The sequence below is a fragment of the Teleopsis dalmanni genome, chromosome 1 (genome assembly GCF_002237135.1).
Source record: "Teleopsis dalmanni isolate 2A chromosome 1, ASM223713v2, whole genome shotgun sequence".
Classification (NCBI taxonomy): Eukaryota; Metazoa; Arthropoda; class Insecta; order Diptera; family Diopsidae; genus Teleopsis; species Teleopsis dalmanni.
Window position 1 is genome coordinate 155,857,687 of NC_051846.1, and position 27,362 is coordinate 155,885,048.

General features: G+C 28.7%; 1 protein-coding gene across 1 annotated transcript in view; it reads left to right on the plus strand.

The window, feature by feature from the left end:
* LOC119669499 (homeobox protein vnd) overlaps window positions 1–21,872 on the plus strand; it is a 38,576-nt gene extending 16,704 nt beyond the window's left edge. The window contains exons 2-3 of the mRNA XM_038079403.1: window positions 15,913–16,478; window positions 20,609–21,872. Coding sequence (XP_037935331.1) covers window positions 15,913–16,478; window positions 20,609–21,444 — 1,402 coding nt within the window. The 3' untranslated portion in view covers window positions 21,445–21,872. The remainder of the gene's footprint in view (window positions 1–15,912; window positions 16,479–20,608) is intronic.
* Window positions 21,873–27,362: the final 5,490 nt, after the last annotated feature.

Below are 27,362 nucleotides of genomic sequence, written 5' to 3' on the forward strand. Positions count from 1 at the left end.
CATTTTTCAGATATGGAACTAAAAGTTATTGGCACCTGTCGATTTTCAGAAATTTCCGCGCGTGTTAGTTACTCATGCTATAAGAATTCCAGGAAATGAGTTCAATATCTCTTTCATTGAATAGAATAACTTGGATCTTGTATCACGATCTATTATAAGAACTGTTTATAGCCTATAAATGTCAGAATTACCTTAATTGAGGACACTCTCCTCAAGGATCACACAATTGCGAACATTATTAATTTTTTTATAAAAATAATTTTTATTTTGCTAGTCAGTTTTAAGTGTTGCCATACTGACTGACTTTCTAGTTAAATTAAATCTTTTTATTATATTTAGACAAATAATAAGTAATAATTATAATATAAATAGAAAAATCCGCAGCAGACGACTTCATTGCCAGTCTTCAGTTATTGCCGTAATTTCATAGTCAAATAATTATAAAAAAAGAAACCTAAATATTATATATGTAGTATACTAAAAATAAAAGAAAAATATTTGAAAAATTCAAGGTACATTAAATTGCAACAACAAAATTTATTATATAATTAATTGAATTTGTGGCTATTTCGAGTATTGACGAATACCCATCATTAGTGGTTTTTAGTAATAACTTATTAGTTTATTAATTCGCATATAATTTTGCATTCTCTTAGTACGAAGCTTAGAACTTTAAACATATTAAAATTTTAACAAGTATTATTTATTGTAAAATCATTATTTTATGCTTATTTTTACTTTCTTTGAAGATAGCTTCTTATTTGAGTACTTATGATTTGCAGTTTAAAAAGAAAATTCCGAACTCAATTATATTAGATTTAATACATTAATACTAAGTAATATTAAGTATTATAAATAATTATTATTATAAATAAGACATTAAAAAATATAAATCAATCATTTAAAAAAAAATTAAGCTACGTTTACGAATAGATTACTTTGCAAAAAATCTCGCCAAAGCATTGGATACTATTTTTCTACCTTTGGTGTTTAAAGTCAATGGAGCCCTAGGTGTTTATAGTAATAGGATATGCTCATATTTAAATTTTTTTTGTTTGGCCAGCACATTTGATCAACAAATTTTTTTCATACATAGACTTCTTCTATCTCAATTGAAAAACCCTCTGTGTGAATGAGTTGCAGAAATATTTAGTCAACCTATAATCAGTGCTGTAATTGCTATTTCCAAAAAAACAGCAATTATTCATATCGAGAATAAATAAAAAATAAGCCTTTAAAAACCATCTATAAATTTTTATTATTATAATATATATATAATTGTAGTTTATATTGTCTTCTAAAGGAACTATTCAAAAAAATTACTCAATAAATAAAATGCAAATGAAATCCGAATTGGTTGAATTTTCAAATCTGTAAACGCTACCAAAGAAAACATATATCTGTGACATCATTATAATTTTCAATAGATAATCGAAGATGAACTTATAAATGTTAAACTTATTTTTTAAATATTCCTGAAGAAGGTCAAGGAAGTTAAGGGAGTTGACGATCATTAAATTTTAATTTTAAAATTTCAATAAATTTGTTAATTGTATGTTATAACTTTTAAAGTATTGATTTCGATAAAACACTTCTTTTATAGCACCATATGTGATTAAAATTTCATATCATTCAATATTACAAATGGCATATATAAATAAATATAATAATTGAAAATTATTGATTAAAATTTTAAAGGAGCTTTATGAAAAGCTCAGTCTCGTCTGGTATCATAACGTTTGGAGAGACTCGATTTTTCTTTAAAGCATTTCCGCAGCAGAGTCATATTAACTTTGCAGAGATACTGAGCTTAAATATTGCGCCCTTAACGCGATCCCTCATGGGACTATTGAAAGTACAATCGACAGAAAGATGGTGTGTGTCAATGTTATATATATAGGCTGTTTCTAGGATTTGTCACAGTGTGAATATCAATGGTGGAACAATCAGGTCGAAAGCCTTACTAATAATGTTCAATAAGTGAGTTGACAAGTGACTTCAACCTTTCCACAGTACAGTTGAAAGAACCTTGTACGTAACAAGTATTAGGCTGATCCTGTAATAGTTGGGTCTTTACTGAATGACTTCGCAGAATCTTTTTTTAAGATAAGATACTGACAGAAGGTACTGATAATGGGCATAAGTAAGGAAGGTTGAGCATACTTTCGTCTAACATTATTCTGTAGATGAGCTAATTCGTGCTTCCTAAGACAGAATTGATGTTATTATCGCCAGCTAATAGTTTGGAAAATAGTTTTCTCTATGTCATTTCAATTAAATAAAAAAAATATACTGGTCGATAGTTCCGAAGGCAAAAATTTGAAGGATTACTATAAAGAAATCCCATTTTCTACCTACAAAAAGCAGACATTGAAAACTTCCGAGTATATTTCTTATATAAAGTGAAATTGCCTTAATGGGTCTTCATAATTAATCAGAATTTTAAACACTTAATAATGAACTTAATAATGAAATCCTCTTTAAATTCCTCTACCTCAATAGGTTCTCACTGTACAAAAGAAATGTTGATAAAAAATAATCTCACACAATCCAATTGTTAAGCAAATATTTTTACTAATACACAAAGAATAATTAAGCCACTTTAGTTAAACTAACAAACTTTTCAAGTCCAAACGCATCCTTAACCCTTGTGCAGACGAAAGCAAATAAATAAATAAACAAATAACCAGAAATATATAAATTCCGACACTTAAAATTGTAAAAATAAAAATATACAAATTGAAAGAAACGAAAACGAAACCGGAGAATGAAAACAAGTTTTATGCAATTTTTAATATTTTAATCCCTAAAAAAAATATATATGAAATTATTTAAAAATGGTTAAAAATCCAAAATATACGAACTGCAAATATAAATAACCGTGCTGTGTAGTATGCTTAAATACAAAATATTAAAGCGCAACGAAAAGTACAGTATGTAAAAAAATGTATGCACTAATGAAACATAAAAAAAACTACACCAACAACAGCAATAATAATAATGAGAGAAAATTTGATGGTTCTGCTTCAACAAAAGTTACTAATGACTGTTGTTATATTTTCATTTTGAATAGTTTCAGAAAAAGCACTACTTAAAGTCATCGATCCATTTTTATAACATTTGAACTTCCGCACGCAACAATGCATACCGTTTCCTTAAAACAACCCACTCCAGAGTAAAATTGGGATATTCTTTTTCATTTTTATAACAAAAAGAAACTTGATTATCATCAAAAATAAAAACATCAGCGATAGTAGAGAGAACAACAACAATAAACAAAAGAAAAATAAAACAAAATGGGCGTGCTTAATATAAATACCATTTAAGGACACTTTTCATATAGCACACACAATCAACTGGGACATTTTGTCATCATAACCTTTTTCTAATGATACTATAGTTTGGGAAAATTTCCCTGTTTGTAATGCGCAAGTGTAAAACCAGCAATATTAGTTCAACACATAGTGTCTATCTGTTTTTGCTTACAGTTTGGGTATTTCCAGGCAAACGAAACAAACGACAACAAGTTCGGTTATTTTTGATTGGTTAATTTTATTTGTTAAGTGCTTCTTCAGACCCTTGTATGTCGTACGTATGCCTATGCACACATTTTCCCTTCATTCATTAAATAAGAAATTTTTTTGAAGGATTTTTCTTTGATTTTTGTTTTGTTGGTGAGGTTGTAATCCTTGTTAAGTTGAAAATGCTAAGTATGTGAGTGTATGTGCTTTGTATTCAGGCATGTTGAGTGCCTCTTATGTGTACAAGAGCGAAAAATACTGTTTACGAGTATTGTGAGGCGTTTATACGGGGCTCATGCAAATAACGTAATAACGGGGTAAGGATTGTAGGTTGCACACGCAATATTCATGCCAGCGTAAGGTTAGTTTTTCCTTTCCTTTATAATAATAAAACTTTCATTATTTTTATTATTTAACTGATTTTAATAATGTCTTTTCCTTTATATATATCTACTTCTATATAAATGTAGTCGTAGCAGTTTTATGATTTCTGTTTATGTGTTTATAGAGAACGTACTTAGCACATTTCCTCACAAAAAAATAATGCAAAATTGAAAAAATAATTATTTATTTTAGTTATACATATATAAAATTACTATAGATAATGTTCACTGATTTTTAATTTAATATCTTTTTTATAAAGAAAACATTTTTTATTTTATATTTTCATTGAATTTATGTTAGATTAACCTCGTGTCGTTAACGAGTTATAGACAAAATTGACAGAGTTCGAATATTATAAAAGACACTTATCAACATTGTGGACTTATTTACTAGTTGTTAAAAAGAATCAATTGCCTAAAGTCAGGTTAGCTTGGAGAGGCGTCCATATACCCAAAGCCCTACAGATTAGCGCTGTATATACGAAGACTTGAGTAAAAGGCCCGATCCATCATTTGGGTAAAATTGCGTCAACTAGTCTGACAAGTCTATAAACTTGATCAAGCCCCTAACTTTGCTCAGGATGACAGCTCTGTCAGGTCGTTAAGAAAAGGGTTCCAAAAATTTTGAATCGTTTCCTAGCTAATAATGGACACATGAAGTGGAGTAAAGATTCCTTCTCATCCACAGAGTTACAAACCCCGAAAAAAGTCATTATAGCGTGAACTCAATCTCATGGCGTGTACGCAGTGATCCATCAGCGTCGAGTGCGGGACAGGTGACGCCTTGTGTAAAGCAGTTGACTAGTACGATTCTTTTTCATTGCCTTAGTTTGCACACACATATTTGACGAAGATATTAATGTCAAATATCTGTTTTTTTAGTTTTATTTGCATGCCAAAATGATCCAGTTTATAAATTACTTCGTTACTTTCCTTCCTCTATTTCATCGAATTAAAAACACATTGAACACAGTTTCAAGCTTTAGTGAGTTAATGGTTTTCTTACATTTGGGCATGTATTTGGAAGAAGATATAAGATGTTCAAAATATTGCCCTATAAAGTAAAAAAAAATGTAATAAATTGAATATATAAATGTCAAATAAATAGTAAATAATTATATTGAAGAGCGTGTTTCCCATAGACGCCCTACAATAAAAAGTTTACCGAGACACCTACACTTAAATATTTATGTTTAAAAAATTTCAAAACGTAAGCTCATAAACGTAGTGAATTTAGTGAAAGAACAAATTTTTTAAATAAAAACACTACTTAACTAACTCAATGAATCAGTGAATGTTGAATAAATCTGTCAATTAATACTTAGCTGAAAAATCGTAAATATCTGTTAATAAAGTAATTCAGACATGTACTTCAAATGCTCATAATTTTTTATATGTTTGACTTTTTACTTTTGAAAATATTATTCTGAAATAAAAAATATACTTTCAACTATACTGTATATGTGTTTATACATCATAACAACAATAACAACAGAATATTCTCATCATCGAACAAAGGTGTGCTTATAGCAATAACACCAAAGCCCATTATAAATAACACTAGAAATAACTTCAAAAGGAAGAAGGTATTTGATTTAGGACCAAATATAAACTGAGATAATACTGTTAACGAGAAAGTGTAGATACAGTTAATCCTCGCAAAAAATGAACGTTTTCAGAATATTGTATATTCTAGTAACTATATATGGTTTTTGGAAATGCCGATAAAACGACCACTTAAGATGCTTGTATAACAAATCGGATATTGAAACTGCAATATAAAATCAAAGACTTATGTTCACCGAGCACATAAGTAAAGCAATAATTACGTACCAAATAATCCATTGCTTGTATCTAGCTATTTAGTTCATGACAAAGAAAGATCCTAGCTGTGGATCTAATAATAATAATAATAATATAGTTTTCCAGTCATGATGATAATGATTATTGTTGGCTGTAGATGATCGTCATAATGAATTTCTTAGTTGATATTAACTAACTGAGTGCTCATTAATTAAGATACAGGCTGTCAAAGAATTATGTGGTCAAAAAAAATTAAACACTTTTAGGAGGTGTAAATATACGGTGGTATACTTACTACTTTTTTCGATAAAAACACACCTATTTGTTCATAATTGTTCATACATATGTTACTGAAGAACTTGTGCTGCGTTCGTGAAAGAATAAACTTATAGTTCTCAAATATTGTATTAGTATGAAAATATTGTTTTAAAACTTATACTAAAAGGACTATTATTGTTATTATATTATTTCCTTGGTGTATTTACACTGGATTTATTATTATTATTATGTACTTTTTGTATTTATGTACTATACTTTGAGTAAGGGCATCGCTCTTAGCAAGAGCATAGGGCAGAAAAAAAGAACTATAGTATGTCAGAAATGAAAATATACACAATTACTTGAAAATTGAGAGTGTGTAAAAGTGCATCAAAGACAGAATGTTAAAAATTGTTTGATTTTATGGATGTTCATACTATAATTCAGAATAGCTCTCTCTTAAAACAAATTCAATATATATTCCACCAGACTGATAGGCTGGTCTTTAAATTATACATCCCTAAAAAACCCGAGTAACTTGTTACAATAGATCACCAAAGTGATTAAAGATACTGTTAAGTAAAAACGTTTAAAACATTAACTCGCATTTCATAAAGCAAAGAGAAAGGTGAAAACTTGTAATAATATATTATAATAATAATCTTTTCAACATTATTTGCTATCTTATAAGTGGGTATATGAAAAATACTTAAGTATTTTTGACTTTTTTATTTAAATTTGTTTTATAATTTACTATTAATTAAACCTTAATAATTGACTGACTAGCTACCTAAATATGAAACTAAATCCACTAAACTATTAAAAAATATATAATGCGAGTTCATGTGTTCAAATTTATTTTTGACGTCACAAGTAAGATTGTGATTATTTCAAGATACTTAGTGCTAATTTTTAACAGCTCTGAACAAAAATTTCGCAAATATACACATTAGTGCACGTTTATGCTCCGAAAATCTTTGAAATTTTCATTTCGTATTTGAACGTTGATACATTTAGTATTGATAATTTTGAGATTAAAATCTTTTTAGAACTGTTTGCAAATTTTAAATTGAAATTATTGTATTACTAAAATAAATTTAGTTACGTTTTTATAATAAAGATAAGATAATACTTATCGCACATGATTAAACAATTTTCAAAAACAATATTAAATCTTACATATTTAAGTTTAAAATTAAGGAGATATTTTTAAAATAAGAAACATTTATAGAAAATCTAAATATAATTAAGCTCAACAACATAAATATATATTTAATTTGCGATAAATAATTTTAAACATATCACTTTTCTGTTTAGCATCAAAGCAAGATTTATTATGCGAATCATACAGTCGTAAGCTTCTATTAAAATATTTATTTCTCTTCTTTAGAATTTTAAATAAATAAATAGTATAAGTGATTTATTTTAATATTAAAAAACTATATATTTTTTAGTTCTAACTTTGAATTTTGTCTTTTAATTGCAAAAGCTTGCTACTCGCATAAGAAGTCTTCAATCTACTTCAATTAGTTTTGATGAAATAATATTTAATGATATAAAAATGTTCAATTCGTGAATCTCTCTAATTTATTGTATTATTAGTTTCATAAAAATAGTTTAAATAATTTTTTTTTTTTCATTTTAATAAATAATATTCGTATACCATGTAATAAAACAGACTAAAGTTACTACATACGCTAGTACTTACAATTACTTAAATATGAAACAATTGTCATAACGATTCGCAGAAATTCGTATGTAATCTAAAAATTACATACTAAACGTAACTTATATGCCATTGTATAAAATGGTTTTTCGAATGAATTAGTTTGTATTTTAGATGTTTTTTGACAACTCTTAACTTGTTTCAATATATTCAAAAGCACACTTGATATTGATAGGTTAGTTTATATCGGCTAATCTTAAGAATCCACTTAGACTTATTGCAAACCTTAAAAACCTTATTGAACCGTTGGTGGATCTTAATATGCTCTTTGGTCCTGGAGTTGATCAAGAGCCTCAAAAAAGAAAGTCTCTAAAATAGTAAATCGGCGCCGCACAATAGCTTGACAAAAACAAAAACAAAGACAAAAACTTTTATTACCCTTTCCACAACTGATTGAAAGGGACATTCAATGTTCTAGCATGGTTTTCTAATCGATTGCAACTTGTTAGATATTGATAAGTAAATTCGGCCATTTAAAACTTGTAAACTACGTGTTTTGCTTGTATAAATTCAATTTTAATCCTTTTTTTTATTAGATAACGAATTTAATTGTTTATTTATAAGATATATTAATTAAAAAATTACTTAATTCTTTACAAACCAGAATGGTTCCACATTTAAGTACATTATTTAAACTTTTTATCTCTTTGAGAAGAATACTAGAGATTCTCTCAGTTGAATATTTTTTTTGTAAAATAGTTTTTATACTTTAATCTGTATCTCATGGATCCTAATTTGAGCAATACAATTTTTCAACCACATTTGAAGTGGAGAAAGTTAAATCAATGCGAATGATGCTAATGTATACATATAAAACCGTAGAATTATACAATAGGATATTCCAGAAATTTTAGAAGTTGTACATTATTGCGAAGAGGAAAACGAAGACCTGTTTCTGAAACCGACTAGGTACGACTAATTTGTAATTTGTAACTGATAAAGAATAACAAGTACAAACTTATTGACAGATTATTAAGCCTATTATAAGTGAAATACAAATATTGTTTATTAAGATCAATGAAATCAATGAAGATCAAAAGAATACTATTCTGAATGAATGGAGCGGGAAAGCTGAAGAACTTGCTAAAAAAAGGCAGACGGAATAATCTGAATGACATCATTGATATTAAAATATCAATAAAAATAGGAAATACAGATCTTTGAATAATTAACGACGAAATAAGACTCTATTGCATTTGTTTGTTATTTGAAATAAAACTTCAAATGTTGTGCTCTTGTCCCTCTTGCGATGGCACTATTGTATAATTGGTGTTCTGAAAGAACATTGTACACAGAAGTCTGATAGTTGTAGCAAATGTAGTATTCTTGGAACAAATAGGAAATCTTGGAATACGTACATAATCTGTGCTTATCCCGGTATTTTTTAAATCCAAGTCACACATTTTGGAGCAGTATACGCTACTAGCCGGAACACATGGCCAAATAAAAGATCATTACAATAATCACTAACTCGTATATAGCGGAACTATCAACTTAAATGGACACAAAACTAGAATTTGCCAGTACCAAGAACAAAAAATCAATAGCAATAGTTAGTAGACCATATCTTTAAAATTTAGTTTTTAGCAAACTTACTCCAAACTCACCACAGCTCCAGAACTGGTGAAGATCCACCGACGTGTATGCGATTTAGTCAATGTCAATTAATTTAATAAATATATATAAATCACAAATTATTATTATAATGAAAAAATAAAGACATATATATAAATTATAAAAAATATTTTTTTCTTCACTGTTCTTATATAGTGAATTCAGCTTTATTTAGCAAATAAACGAAATACTGATTTAATAAAAATAATATGAACATGGAATAAAAGAAGTAAATAATGAATAAACAAACTTTTCAATAAAAATAGCAGTAATGAACATAATGATCATAATGATAATAATGATGACGCAGCATTTGATGACAGCACAAAGTGCGTGGATATTATGTGAGACAACATAAAAAACTCGAATAACAAAAACTATAAAAAAAGTAGACGAACACACTTTTGAATTTAGGAACTTTGAGCGCGTGAACTCTGCACTTAAGTAAAGTTCTTCAAAGCAGAAAAACAACAACAACAACAAAAACAAAAACAATTACAACAAGAAATACACTCCAACACTGCAGCCTCAATGATGGTTGGCTGTAAGAATATAGAAGAAATAAATAATTGTGGCACTGAATTAGCCTTATACATAGAGTATGACTGGCTGCGGCATTAATTCCAGCAACAGCAGCAGCAGCAGCAGCAACAGCAGCAGAAAATGCTCCGACAAAAACAACAACACATCAACAATGGCAGCATACCTACTTGGGCACAATAGAACTCAAATTCAAGTGCCCTCTTCTGTGAAAATTCGTATGCGCTGATATGAGACAAAAAATATGCTGTATTGCACTCGCTTTAGCCAATGCTTAAAAGGATATACATAAGTATGATGAAGGCTGAATTGGTTTAGTGGTTGATAGTGCTTTTACTGTTGTTTTTGTAGGTTTTGTAGGTTTTGTTGCTTTTGTTGTTGCCCGTTTTTGAAAAGGACATAAGAAGCCACTTATCAAAATCGATTGAAATTTTTTTGAATGGGTTGGTATTGCTGAAATGGTTGTCGGTCTGTGTTCTGCGTTCTATGTTCTGTGGTGGTTGTTTGCTGCTCTTGCTGGGTTGGCTGCATTGGTTCGAATCGTGTTGAGTTCTTAATATCTAGTTAGTTGTTGATGACACTTCAGTTTGTAATGTGAAAGCGGAAAAATTATTACCCAATTTTCTTAAGTGACAAGTGCGATAAATTGAAGTAGGCTATAGCTACGAATAAATACTTATGTTTAATGAAATTTATTAAATGCAATATTTTGTAAAATAAGTAAACATATAGAAATATATATTAACAAAATGTGTTTATAGTGTTAAAAACAAATATATTAAGCATACACAATTTATATGTTTTTCTATAATTAAATATTATAGTTTTTGCAAGCATAAAAATTTAAATTATTTAATTACAAAAAAAAAAAAAACAAATATTGATTTTTAAATATCTGTGAAAAAATATTTGCTTGTAATTTGCTGTTTTCAAACTTCATCCAAAATTACTTTTCAAAACTTAAAACAAAACAATTTCAAAGTGGCTGAAAAACGCAAACGTACACCGTCACCTACACGGTCGCCGACACGTCGAAAATCTGTAGATTCTACTTCGACGTTGTCAAAATCTCCACAAGTGAAAAAAGAAACGCCTATTAAAGCAAGATCACCAACACCGCCACCGCCGTTACGTACATCGACACCTACGCCGGTACCTACACGCGTGGACGAAATACCAAAAACCGCTACAACTACTGTTCCCACTACTACGCCTAGCGCTACACTGGCTACGGAACATTTGCGTATACCAACGGGTGCGGCTGCTTTTAGCGGCTTTTCGCACCTACACAACATGAGCAGTTTAATGGTGCCATCTGCAGCGGCGGCAGCAGCGGCTGCAGCACCATTTCTACCTTGGTCACCAATTTTGTTACCTCCATGGGGACATGCATTACTACCGGCTGCATTTTATCCGGCGGCATTACGCAATGCGTTACCAGGGTAAGCCCTAAGCTTTTCTAATAATAAAAAAAATATTTAATATAAGTTATTAAAACAATTATTAAATTATTTAAACAAAAATACAAATGATAACTGCAAATTTAATTAATGTGAATCAAGTGCAATGTTAACTTAGTAGTCTATGACGTTTCAATTTGATAGTTTAATTCCTAATACTGAAAATCTAAAATAACAAAAGAGAAATTAAAACTATTAACTACTAACAGATAAAAACAGATAATGGGTTCTTGATAATATAGAAACTTGAAAATTAATACTTTCAAACACTTTTAAAAAGTGCAGCGGAAGAATTTATGAAAAATATTTGTCCTTAAGTAAAAACTCTAAACGTAGTACAAAATTCTCTTAATAATCATTTAACAAACGATTTATTGAATTCATACTTGTATTTAAGTTACGTATACGTTCTTTGTAAGATATTACGTTCTATGTTAATGTATAAGGAATTAATTACTATGATCTTAACGTTAACTGAACTGAAAATATCATTAGCAAACTACTAACTAACTTAGTTGGCTATTACAGACGTACATCCTCAATGGCTGCCTCCAATAGCCTTCGCCAGCCAATCAGTAGCTTACTTCGCTTGTTTTCCCAAGTTGGAAAGATTCGCACTGATGGCACGGGTATTCAGGTTAACAATATCAATATTATCACATCACACTTTTGCGAAATATTGTGCCAGTACGGTTCAAATCTGCTGTTCAGATTATCGTTTCTAACACTAGATTCAAAAAATCAAACGAGTCTGAAATCTCGTTTGGTATTAAACGCCTCGGACAGGTTCTTCCTAATTCTAACGGAGCTGATGTTGTTTAATGGGATTTTACATCGCCGTATAGTTTGCTTACTTAAACTGTAATTAAATTTAGTTTAATTAAACAAATGGTTATTTTCTTTTAGGAAATTATTAATTTGCTGCTTGAGTTAAATATTATACATAGAATAGTGACTACTGTGTATATAAATAACTGTATTTCATAAAATTTTATATATATATATTTATATCATATATATATAACATATAAATAATATAAAAAAAAAATTACATACTATTGCAAAAAAACAAAAGAATTAAGTCTCCAATAGAATTTAATTCTTTTTATGCAAACATAATTTACAACTAGAGAATCATTTCGGATTTCAAAGCTTAGATACAAAAAGGGCTTTCACATCAAATAATAAATTATTTCTATATCATTAAATTTATATAAAAAACTATTATTTGTATACTAAAATAATTAATTCAAATAATGAATTAAAAAAGAGAAAATTATAATTAAAGGATAATCAAGAGATGTATTAAGTTGTTATTTTAATATAATATAACAATTCAGTCCTAAGCTTATGTATTATTTTCCTTACACAAATATTAGATACATACAACATACAAATAAAAAACTATAATATAAATAAAATAAAATATTTTTTTATCTATAATTTTACAAAAGGATACATACAATAAAAAGTGGTAAAAAAATAATTTTCTGTTGAGCTTCGATCCTTCGAGATCTTCCGTTACTCCTTTTTGGTAGCGCATTTTGTATAATTTTAATTTAACGATTGCTAAATTATCAATTTATCTGGATCTATTAACACAAATCACATATGTTTCAGCTGTAATATAGTCGTTGCCTATATGATCTCTGTGTGGTAGGAAAAATAATTTTCCGTTGAGGTTGGTGTCTAGCTTTATTTAGCGCCATCTTCTATAAGATGGATATTTCCGTGATTTACTTCTAGATCTTATAAATTGTACATTTATAACATATATCTTATGTTTTAGCTTTAATAGAGTCGTTGCTTATATGATCTATCTGTACTTGCAATTGCTGTAACCATAATAGTTATATTGCTAAATTTTTGCTCATTAATAGAATCCTTGAAGTAACGATTGTAGTATTGTCATATATCAAATATTTATAAGACGAGTATAAACTCAATGTGTTTCCAAATAATATCTTGAAATTCCAATTCTAATTATTCGCAATCACAACAAAATCTGTATTATATTGGAGAATTTTAAATAAATTTACAAAATATTACAAAAACATATAATTGTTTTGGTTTGTGACAAACTTTTATAGAACTTTATAATAAATCTTTTTACATATCTTCCAAGAATTCCTCTGTTCTGAAATTTTACTATTTTTTTAAATTCACCGCTTGAGTTCGATTAATTACCAATAACTTGAACAAAAAAATAATTTAAATTACATATAGTTTTCATATTATATCCATTCCATTAAACAATTACTAATGAAAACAAACAAAAATTCAAATAAAAAAAACCAATTTAATTAAAAAATAATTTTTAAAAAATCTATGAAAATGACGAAAGCAAAATTTTTTTTCTACAGAGTTTCGGAATCTGCATATACTTAATATTTTCTAGACACACACAATATATAACGTAATTAAACCCAATAAATTTTTTGTTTTAATAAAAATTTAAACTGCCGCTTATTATTACATAAACATCATAACATAGAAGATTAAAATGAATTCATTTTTTGCAATAAATTTAAAATAATTTGTAATTTAAAGAAAAATTTTTACTGAAGAAAACAGTAAACATATCAGACTTTTTCTGGTATGTGTATATTTGAAGGCCATCCGTATGTCAAATATATTTAAGAATATTTATAGATGTTTAAAGTTTACTATATCTTTATGGGGGCAAAGTATACCATCAGATAGATTATAGTCTGTAGGGTTAAATATATACCTTTATGTTGTGGCATTTCTTTGGTGACTAGCTTTCACCGTTTCAGGATATTATATTTAGTCAATACACCGAGGGCATGGGTCGATAACCATGTATGTGGTTATGGAACCATGACAGTGACGTAGCTCCAGCTAACAGATAATTGGACGTTTGGAGACACAAATAGACAAATTCAGATTTATTGAAATAAATTCTAAAATTAAAGTTAATCATTGAAAGTTAATTTATTTAACTTTTTTTTTTAATTTTCTAAAATTTACTATATCTGATGATTTATTATATTAAGCCCTATTATTAAGTATAAATAAAAATGAAGAATGATTCTTTAAGTTTCCTGATCTACTGTCATGTGTTTTCAAATGAAAATTTAGAAAAATATAAAAGATAAACAATTTTCCGCACCTTCCTAACTATAATAGAATAGTTTTGTTTTTCCTAAACAACAACTATAACAGTGCAAGAACCCTACTCAGGATCTATTGAAATTGGTGTAGGGCGCGTACAAGTGCAATACATTTGCAATATCACAATCAAATAAAATTTACTTAGGACTTAAAATTCAAATCTAACAAATAAAATTTATTTATACACATTTTACAAATCGCAAACAATTTAATCGTATTCACTGTACTTCAAAACAATATACGGATAATTGCAAACAAGTACACAAAAACGCGGATGAAGGAAATTTCCCAACGATACCGCAGGAAAAGCCCAACAAAATTTAACATATGTGCAACTAAGTTGCACATCTAGATACGCACGCGTACATTACTTCCACTTAACACTGCTCATAACCGAACCAAAACAAAGCGGTATGCAACAGCGACACACTGTCTGGACGATTGCGGAAGGGAATTCCCTTCCTGCACCTTAAGAAAATCTGGAGAATGACCTTTGTAGAGGTGCAACAAAACGATAGAAATACACAAAGCCAGAAAAATAGAAATAAATGTTCTTGTAAATGAAAATTTTTAAAATTTAATTACCTGTCCAGTGTGGGAATTTGTGAGACCAAAGACAACAGCAGAATTGCAGCAAATGCAGTATTGCACTACAGGAATACTGCAATATGTGCAAGTGAGATTTGGGAAAATTTGTTTTGGAAAATCCAGTATAACTTTTTAACATATATCAACATATCTCACTGGTAATAGACGAAGCGTACTAAATTAAAAACATGTGTTTTGGATTTTTAACGCTGTGGTTTGGGAATTTTTATTTTTTTGTACTCGATACTTGCTTAGGCAAGTACAGATTCAGGTATTAGTCAAGGCATTATTATCTAAATATACATTTAAGCGGATTTCTGTTAATTGTTGATGGTATTAAATTAAAATCAAATTTGGTTAACAGATTTAGTGCTACTTTTGCAATAGCATTGCGCCGGAAAAAATATATATAGTTTAAGAAGATTTCTAACCAGTTAGGATCGCAGGCTTCAACTTTGACACATTGCACTAAATTAAGTTGGTTCAAATGTGCGAATAATCCAGTGATTTACTTAAAATCAAAGTTAATTTTTTATGTAAGCATATGTCCGACACAATTTGTAAAACATACATATGATTTTAACATCTTTGAAAACACAAAATATATATGCACTTTGTGTATATATACAATGCACAGGAAATACTAGAGCTCAAACAATTAGTGTGAAATTGTGTTGAAAAGTCTGTAATAATTTTGAAAGTGCAACTCGTACATGACAGGTAGAAAACATATCCACAAGGTGCGATATACACTTGTACTTTGGAAATTAGATTATTGTACAAATTTCCTGTCAATTGTTAAGTGATTAATTTGTATAATAGAATGTTTATAAATATCATTTCCCTTTTTAACTTTAGTTTTATTTTTTTAATTGTCATTACAGCCTCTTTGATGCAAAACTACCGCCATCACAACGTTCATCCGGTTTCCACATATCCGATATATTAAATTTGGATGGTGCTGATTTAAAGCATGGAGTCGTGCCACATCCGACGGCAGCTACAACTGATATTAGTCATAATAGTAACAATAACAATAATAATAGCAGTAATAATAACAACAACAATAATAGTAATAGTAATACGGATGCCAATAGCAATCATTTAACGCCAGCAACCGTGTTAGCTGGAGCGTCTGCAACTATTTCACCCACAGATAATCACTCTACATTAAATACCAGTGCAACAATTGATGTTGGTAGTGCTCCATTGAATAGTGTCGATCACGTCAGTATACATGGACCACCATCCGCTAGTTCAGCCCAAGCGGCTGCCCACCTACTTGCTAGTCATAATGCTGCTGCTGCCGCTGCTGTGGCGGCTGGTCAATATTTACCAAAAAATTTTCCCAATTTCGGTGATGAAATGTCTTCATATCATCATATGGCACACACAATGCTAACACATCCCGCAGGCCGTGGAGCGTGGATTAAAGAAAATGATTTATATGGTAAGTACGATCACATTTTTTTTAAATGTTAAATTTAAATTTATTACAATAAAGTAATATATTAATTTGTAAATATGTGTATAATAAATTAATATTCTCCTTTCTTTCAATAAAATTTAATTTAACCGACCTTGAGCTTCGTTAAAAAGAATTTTATTGTAAAGATATACATATCTTATAGAATAATATTTAGATCTCATAGGTCGCAATTAACCATTCTCACAACAAAATAAAAAATAACTATTTTCTTGTAAAATAAAAATATATATTAGTTATTTATAAAAAATAAAGAGAAGTATGTGAAATCTGCCAAAGGTTCAAACAGCTACGAGACGATTCAAAACTTCAGTTTCGGGGCATTGAAAACAGTCAGTTTTCAATGACCCTATATCCTCATTCTCATTCCAGTTAAAGTCTATTACTTATTAATTGAAATTAATTTTTGATGAATAAACTATAACTGACACGGCAATATTGACCAAAATAACCAATAGTAAATCCTACATATTTATTTTTACTTTTTCTTCGCTTTTAGAACCACATATTTTCACCTTCAGTAAGAACTATATCTTAAAGTATGGTTATATAACATATAAATATAACTTAAGAGATAACAAAAAGATATATAAAATTAATTAAAATAAATTAAAATTTAAATATATTTTTTATATTTTTTATGTTTGGTAAATTTTTAAAGTTTAGCTTATTATCACAACATTAATAACAACTTTACAACTTTCCCAGTCTTTGATACCTAATTACGGTAAGATATTGTTCACTCCATTTTACAGTCTTCTATGTGATTGTCCTCTTCTTATGTTGTATCTTTTGACATTTTTACCTCTTGGTATCTTTACGTATTACCTATAGATCAGTTGTAATTGTTATAACTGACTCTGCAAACCTTAACATTCTCGTACAGAGCCAAAAGTCTTTCGCATGATTTTCCTAGTTTATGGAGTTATGTCCTTAAACTTGGGATTGTGTGCACTTTAAATAATTTTTTTATTATTTTTTCATTCATATGTTCATATTTTCCGCATATTAATATATTAATATATTAGTTTAAGTAGACTAGGTGTAATTTTAATTAAAAAAAAATTCATATGTTCATATGAAGTGAAAACATGAATTTGGTTTAAGCGGATAGTACTGTATTTTAAATAATAAAAATGAAGTAAATTTAACTATTCATACTTAGGATAAATAGGTTTTTTGTGATATTAGTTGATACCTCTAGAATTTCTAACCAAAACCACAATCTTTGTTTAAATGATTTGAACTATCTAAACTTAGGATAAATGGGTTTGTTGTGATATCAGTTGATGACTTTAGATCCTTAATCAAACTCTCTATCCATGTTGATTCTTTTTATTGACGTCACAAATTCTAATAAATTTTGTTGACAACATATTGGTTTTAAATCAAATTAACATCCAATAGATTGTATTCTAATATAGTTATTATTTTTTCGTTGCACACTGGACACGTATATAGACGGTTTCTTCTTTTCCTATCATCTTCTTTAGTAGTCATCTTATCTAATGGAAAGAAATCTTATCGAATTTTTACGTCTCATTTTAGTCATATGAGACTTGTGCTCAAAAAGTCATTCCTTAACTGCAACATTCTTACTACTTTACGAGTAGTAGTATTTTTAAAAACTTATAAAAATAAAGTTTTTGGTTACTTATACGTTTTATTTAAATAAAAAAAAAATTGTTTCTTCCCAATACTTAATCAACGATTATTAGTTAGTTGATTAAGTGAATTCTTAGAAGGAAACAGTAGCCAACGATATATAATCAGTAGTAGAAAATAAAACATAAAAACAATTTTTAATCGCATTTACTTAAATTGGAGATAAAACTTTATAACGTTCACTAAAACAATAAAAAAATCATAACTCAAACATCTGTCATAGCAGACTTTGAACTTGAAAAATTTGAATTTATTGATAATCGAACCGACTTGGCAATAACCCTTCCCACTTTACACTTTTTTATACATAATATCTTTCCTTTTTCACATAAAGTAAATTACGAAGTTCGTTTTTAATAAAAAAATATTAAGATATAAGGCAAATAAAGTGCTTTGCCATAACAACGTTTACTAATAAATTAATTACTTAATAAAACAAGGCATAAAGCAATTTCAGCTGCAAATTTTCCCAAAACACTAAGAAGTGCGTGCCAAGTCATGAACTCAAATTCAGACTACAAATTTCCTCGACTTTCCTACTCTGCAAACAAAACAGAATAAAATTTCTTTTTGCCGTAATCCTTAAGTGTGAAACATATCGAAGAATGAAATTAGTCAAGATTATGTTTAGTCAAAAAAACAAAAAAACAAAAAATATCTATAATAACAGCAGTAAATAAAAAAGTAAAAATTTTTTTATTAGAGGGTTGCCACGATTGCATGTGTGAATAGTGGTAACGCTTGAAGTCGCAGAAGAGGAAGTCCTTACAGCGTTTAACCATATAAAAATACGTTACAAAAGTGCGCATATCTGCTCAAACGCTGTAAAAACATCTGCTTTATTAAGATCGCAATAAATCGATATAGTGTTAGGTTAAAATAACTTTTTAACTTACAAATTAATGACAACTAGCATACGCGTACTGAAACACCAGTAGAGGGTAACACTCCAGATCACAAAAAAAAAAGTTGGATTCTAAAGTACACAGTAAAGTGCCAAGCTTGTTAGTAATAGCGACGGCGTTTGTGGAAAGCCCAAGTAAACAAAAGACTAATATTGTAATATAAAAAAAAATCGAAATACTGTACTAATAATATTAAAGTCCACTGTTACTCAGCTCTACTGATACTCTCTCCCCCTTTCCATTTTACCATGTGCAAACAAATTTTTATACACAACCACGAATCATCATAGTACACACACCCGGTGACCTAGCAAAATTTTTTTCGTTATATGTGAATCTATCTATATACTATACAATAATATGTGCACATACAAAATAAACGATTTAACAGGAGAATAAGAACAATACCCCTACAAATATGTACGCACAGTAATTTATTAAAAACAATTGGATTATAAGTAAACCTCATATGCTTGTAGATGTGGTTACAATCTCACTCTCAAATTTGAAATAAAATTTAACTCAAAAAACAAATCATACAGAAATTATATTAATATCACAAACATTAGATAGGGTTGTTAGCGTGTTCCTATTCTGTATTCTGCTTCCTATTCCAATACCCATCTTCCTTACTCTTCACTGTCGAGAAATGTTGACTTATATGCACAGCATAAATTAATAACGATAATTAAACTTATTTTTCAGTTCCTATTTTGCAGTTCCTCTTCACTCTTGTATCTCCTAAAACTACCTGGGTTCTATATTTTGTATTGAAAAACAAAAATTCATTCATAGTTTCACAAAATAGCAAAATCCTTTTTGAATAACTCTGCAGGCGTACTTTGACTTCAGTTTAACAAAGCGAACCCCCTATTACTTTCAAAAAAGAAATAAAAATGCATTGTATATTAGAATGACAATCCTATTAAAAAGTATCTTTTGTTCCAAAGAACGACCTTCATGCGAGTAATTTTTTCTTCTATTATAGTTTCCGAACATTTTTCCTTAAATTAGTTTATTATAGAAGTTGGTTTGTCACTACATATAATATACTGCTATATACAGACAATTATTTGTAAAGCTATCAAAATAAAAACCTCAAATAGAGGTGTGATCTAATATGCCATCCTTCCGGTTTCTTCTTTTTTGAATAACAAGGCATATATATATATAAAAATTTATGTTAGCAATTTATTTCCGCCCATTTTATAATAGATGAATTGATAACTGCAGTACTGGCTTTTTTGTACGAATAGTATGTATCATTATAAAATTATATTTCTATACATATATAAATACACTTATTGTAATGTTATAGAATTTATCAATAGTTCTAACCCGACAGAACCTAAACAAAACCAGAATTTTTTACTGATATACTAAAAACCATGACTTCTCTAATAAATTACGAATTATATCCATTAATTACTCCTTAAATTTAAATATTTATCGTCTAGTTTTTAATTAATTTAACTCAATAATGTTTCGTGTACTTAATTGACTTATTTATTTTACTTCTTTTAGGCATACAACAACCTGCAAGTCCTGATAGTACGTCGCCAGTTACTTCCGAAGTTTCGTACACTTACATTGGTTCAAATTGTCAAACATCACCAGCCTTATCTGCTGATTATAAAACCTATAGCCGTTCAGCTGATAGCGATGCATTATCCGTCGGCGATGCAACAATGCACATGCATCCTCACACTGTGACGCATCAAATGCACAAGAGCAGTACCGGCGGTAATAACAGTTGTACAGATAACGCCAGTGGTAGTTCCTCAAATCCTCATGATGATAGTCTTATTGAAGATGGTATCGAAGAAGATATATTAGACGATGAAAACGATGGAGATGGCAGTGGCAATGGGTCTGGCAATTGTGGTGAGACTATGCCTAATAAAAAACGTAAACGTCGAGTACTATTTACTAAAGCGCAAACATATGAACTGGAACGACGTTTTCGGCAACAGCGTTACCTTTCAGCTCCAGAACGAGAACATTTAGCCAGTATAATTCGTCTAACACCTACACAGGTTAAGATTTGGTTCCAGAATCATCGTTACAAGACAAAGCGCGCACAAAATGAAAAAGGCGTTTATGATCATCCCGCCATGCATGGTCATCCGCATCATCCATCTGCATTGCCATCGCCGCGCCGCGTTGCCGTTCCTGTTCTAGTGCGAAACGGTAAACCATGTCTAAGTGATGGGACAAAACTACCACAGGACTGTGTTACAGCTTCCATGCAAAATGCCGCAGCACATCACTTAGTCTTGAATGGTGCATATCAACATGCGGCAGCTGCTGCGGCGGCTGGATTGCACGCACATCCGCATCAGCGTGGTTGGTGGGCCTAATGTTGCTGCAACAATATTTCCTAAAGCCTTAAGGCGTGTGTTATAAATAACAGAGCCAGAGCCGACACTTTCGGCTTAAACAAACAAAAATGCTGCTGGTTGGTCATTTTTAAAGTTACTCACTGTAGTGTTTATAAAGCCAAATACATGAAAAATGGTTAAAGTATTTAAAATTTTGAGTAAAAAAGTATTTATGTGCAAAAATGGTTAAGTCGTGCGACTTTTGATATAAAAGCGCTGTTCCAAAGCGACTCGAATATTGGACAATAATTAAAAAAAAAAATTTATATCGGTGCAATATTTAAAATGTATTTAAATAATAAATAAAAATTTATTCTAAAATATTTTATTTAATTAATAACTAAAAATTAAAAATTTTTAGCTGTTAGCAATAATGAAACTGGAGCACCATTGAATTGTACATAGAGAAATGCATTTGTCTAATAAAGTATATAAAACATTCATTAAAAACTATTATTAAAATTAAATAAATTATTTGTAAATTATTTGTAATTATTTGTATTTGTTTTGTATTTTTTTTTTAATTTGTATATAATAACTACTCAAATTTTAATATATTAAAACAGATATAAATGAAATTTATTATAAATAAAATTAAATTGTATATTATTTCTATTAAAATTGCGTGAAAGGATTTTATTTTTATTTTATAAAATAGAAAATTAGTCGTAAGTTTTCATTTACATAATAAAAGTTTTAAATATTTAGAGCATATATTCAATTTTGAATTTATAGTTGTTAGCACGGTTTTATTATGTATACAAAATATATATCATACTTGTGTAAAATTAATCAATTTACAACTTTTAGTAAATAAAAAATTTTGAAAATTAAAAAACTAAAAAATTTCAATTTCTTGACTATTTTTATTTAATGATTTATTGTCCTCTAATTATTATTATTATTAAATAATAGGCTATGAATGCACCCCCAACCCAACTAAAACAATTCTAAACTATTTATAAATCTCGTGATTGCTGATGACTTCATTTTAATTATTGGATTTTGGACTAATAGTTATTATACTACATGTATTGATAAATACTCGGCCTAAGTAATAAAAACGCATTTTTCTTAGAAAATTATAATTTATGCTTTAGCTTTACACACCGAATCCAACTATCTTACAACATTTGGATACCGTTTAAAAAGTACGATTTATCAAGTCCTACAAAAATATACCTTAGTTTCCCATTCTACTTTATCATTTCATGCAAATCTCATTTCCTGGTGCCATCTTTTCAAGTTTGGAGACAAGTAATAATCACTGGGAGCCAAAATACCGTGGGTGAGACAGGAATTCGTACCGCAAAAACTAAATTTTTTCTTGTATGGTCGTTTTTTTTTGACTCTCGTTTAATTGATCCAATAATATGCAAAAGCAGTCTGGTGTTATTGTTTTTACTTTTTTCAAATAGTCTATGTAATTATTCCAATTGAGCCAAAACATTTCCCGCCGCTTGTTAAGTTCGTGATCGTTTGGGAGTTCTACATCCGCGCTTTACACATTCTCTGGTTTGTTGTTTTCACTCAGGTGTGAAATAATAGATCAGTTCTCACTAGACGCTCACAGTCAGTTAGATTGTGCTATCGTTTTTTGTCTATTGTGAGCAAACGCAGCATTCATCTTGCCAAAAGTGTTTTCATACCCAAACATTCATGAAAAATATTCGATAAATATTTATATATGTTTGTCATCTATGCTATATGGTATCATCTCTGCTATTTTAAATCATTCAACACAATATCGTGAATTTTTTTTTTGGCGACCTGGATCAAAAACACTCGTACGACACGTTTAAATTCAGTTTACCAATATTTTATTGTTTTTAACGATGGTGCAATGTTCCCGTTAACAAAACGGTAATTTTTAATTTGATTGAGTATAAATGAAAATTACAAAATATTTGACTTTAAAAATGATAACTTAAATAAACGATCCCCAATATTAAATAACTTAAATGAGTTTCTCGATATCACGTTTTACAATAATAGTATTTTGGTAGAAAGTTATGAAATTCTGAAAGTTTCTGAATGCAAAAATGTTCACATAAGTTACATCATTGAAACATATGTAATATTATTATACATAATATATAATAATATAAATACAAGAATAATTAAATACAAGAATTATTTCCAAGACCACTGATGAAGGGTATTTGGCAATACTCGAAACAGCTGTATGGTCAGCCAAAAATTCAATTAATTAAAATAATTTAAAAAATAAATTTTTGTTGTTGTTTCACTTCTGTTCGAAAACCTCTTTATATAATAATATAGAAATTAGAAATTTTAGATTTACCGTTAGTTTACCATTGCATTGCCTACAATATGTTTTTGAGACCGAAAAATCGCGAAAGACCACCAAAAACAAATACAACAGACCGTCGTATAATTGAAGGGATATATAATAAATAATCTAATAGTTCACAATTTTTTACAGTTAACAAAAAATGTTGTCAGATATTTTACCTTCCTGATGTTCTATTTCTAACCTCTGGTGTAAATATTTTAAGTGAATCATTCTAACCAATCTGTTTGTCATTCGGTAGCCCTTGCTTTCTGCAAACAATGCCAAGCTATCGGAACGAAACCAATTTCCGAGTTATTATTATTAATCTGAGTCCGAATAAATTTAGATAGAATATCCGAAATAATATGAGTTTTTAAAACATGTACGCAAATCTCCTTAAAAATAATGTTGTCTGACATTATCCGTTGCTCGTCAGATATTTATTTTTTCTTTATTGAACTATAAATAAATAAATAATTGAAGTTTGAAACATTATTTTACAGTGAAACAAACTTGACCTGAGATATGTAGCAAATTGCACTGAGAGTTTAAAAAGCACCTTCAATTATCTTCACGTAGTATATTTGTCAATTACTGGCATCTTAAAAATACTCTAGTATTGTAATTTTTTTATTGAATGTAGTATTGTAGACATTACATTATTGAAATAAAGAAAATTTGCAAATAACAATTTTCCGTCGGTATTATAATTTTATATTATTAGTATGATTTTTTTATAACTAAATATTTTTATATGAAACTTTGGAGTTATTATTACTACATTAAGGAATTTTGCACTACAGTCCATCTTAATGATTTGTAAATTCAATTTTAATACAAAATTTAATACGATTAATGTTAATAATCCCTATCAGATTTTTATTTAATCTGATAGAAAAATTTAACTATCACAATTCGTCAATTTAAAATCACTATAAATAATTAAATGAAAAGTATATTAATTATATACTCTAACATCGAGAAACTATCTTACTTTTATATGTGTACCGGCATATAAAGGCCATGGCAGTGAAATAGCAGACTCTCTAGCAAAGAAGGGGGCTGTGGAGTAACAAATAGCATCAGAAATGAATTTTGTGAACGGAAGAAACAAAATCTATTTGAACACTGGTCAAGAAGATTCATAACTCCTGTACACATCAAAGTTGAAGCTATCCTTAACTTTAGTAGAAACGATCTACTCTGAACTTCTTACAGGACACTGTAGACTCAATTACCACTTGAAGAATAAAGTCCTAAATTAACTAGATAAAAATAAAGCCCACAGCAAATACGAGATTTATAAATAGTCTAGAATTGTTTTCATTGGGCACAACAGATCTTTTACGTCGGGGTGTTTTTCTATCCTATTATTTAATAATAAAAATAAATTAATTACAACTTAAAATAAACAATACTTTTATACAATTACAATTAAAAGGTTATTCAAAATTAAAGTAAAAAATAAATAAATAAAAATTTTGTGACAGATAGTAGCTGTATATTTAAAGCGACTCCATAATAATAATTCGCTTCTTGTTTTATCCATTGCTCTAGAAAAACTCAAAGTATAGGTTCTGTCCCGAAAATAAAAAAATTAAATATTAAAAATACTACAATAAATCGACTGCAGTTTAACAAAACTTGTTATGAGTGTTTAGAATATTACGATATACTGTACTATTCTTGAAACTCAATTTATTTTTTCAATAACTTTTTTCCGTTGGGCTATTAAACAATAGTACAACTGTAGTACTATATAGTTTCATATTCGAGTATTTTTCAAGTACCTACGGCGCTAATAGCAAATAATAAGAGACAATTTCCGAAATAATGAAAATCAATCTCAAGTTGATTTTTCGAGTATCCCATAAAAAACAAGTGCTATTCTAATAAACAGCAAATTAAATTACTCATCATTTCAAACACTTCAATTTCAATACAGAATCAAATAAAAAAATACACGGGACCATAAATGCTTTAACTACTGAAGCACCATAAACTGTTAACGATTTCTATAGCTTTAAAAAAAAAATAAATAAATTTGTTTTTGTTTTATTATTTTATTACAAATACGTAGATAGCTAATATCTATAACAAAAAATTGAATTAAGGAAAAAAATTTGTACTAAATACGCTGAGCATGCATAATCGAGTAATACACACTCTAAAAGAGTCCACTTGAGTGGCTTTCCATTAAAACACGCTGTAACGACAAGTGTATCGGAACGATCGAAAGAACTAAAGAACGATCGAACAAACGAATGATCAAAGAAACGAACGAACGAACGAACGCATAAACAATTGAACTCGTTACGTATGAATTTTACTCAATGTTTAGACAACATCACCGGGTTTCAATATTAGAACAATTTTATCGCGAAAATACATCGCAGCTAAAGAAAAACTATGGTTTAATGTTATTGAAGGGAAGGTAAGCAAATCAATTGTGATAAGTTATATGCAACACATACGTATTTTACCATATATTTGATCAGTCAGCAAACTTATCGGATAAGAAAAATATAAATAATACAAAAACATATATAGCATTGTATTTTGTTAATGTGTGTATGGATGTAAGTCTATAGAGTTTTACTGTTACCAGTAACTACTTGTATTCGTTAGAATTTTACGTTTATTTAACGTTATCTTGTATTTTGATTCAAATGCAGATAATATAAAAAATATGTCGTATTTGCTTATCTTCTACACGCTATACACAAAGATTTCTTGGTATTTATTTTAAATAATACTGTATTAAAATCATTACATTAATTTATATAATACCTAACATATAATACCTATTAATATATACCTATAAAATATCTATATGTAAAAAGCAAATTTTTTTTAAAAACTATAGAGGAAGAATTCAAGTAAAATATATAGAGGAGCAACATAAAAAAAATTTAAAAACCTTTATGATTTCTTTAAGAATGAACACATATCCCCATTAGTGCAGTGTGTTCCAACATTTATCCCGATATGCTTCACCTAGCAAAACAGAATTTTGAAACTTTTTAACCTATTACTTTAACCCATAACTTTTTTCTTTTTTATTTTGACTCCTTTGATGTATTTAGGAAGCGATGAACATAAATAATCGTTACTAATATTATTACAAAAGAAACCTCGAAGTAATTACGATTCTTCCGACTTCTAAATATGTATACATATTTCTATATTTGTATATTTAAAATAGCCACTAAATTGAAATTTCCCTCAAACACCGTAAGGATCTGTGGATCACACGTTTCATGGTGTGAATTACTGCATTAAAAGAAAGCAGACTTTTTCTTTAGTATTAAATAGAATAGAGAGACTAGAAGTGAGAGTATTGCAAAGCGAGACCGTTTTTTGTTGGTCTAACATACAAGTATAGTAAATTATATTGAAAAAAAGATTAAAATTGTCATATTAAAACTCTTATACGTTGAAAAATATATATAAGAAATCTGAAAAAATATTTTGATAAATTCTTTCATTTATTGTTTAGATCAAAATGCTAAGAGCCTAGGGATGCTGAATTAAACAATATCGGGTCACATTCGAGATCGCAAATGACGAATATGCTGACATTATCAATTTTTAATCAATT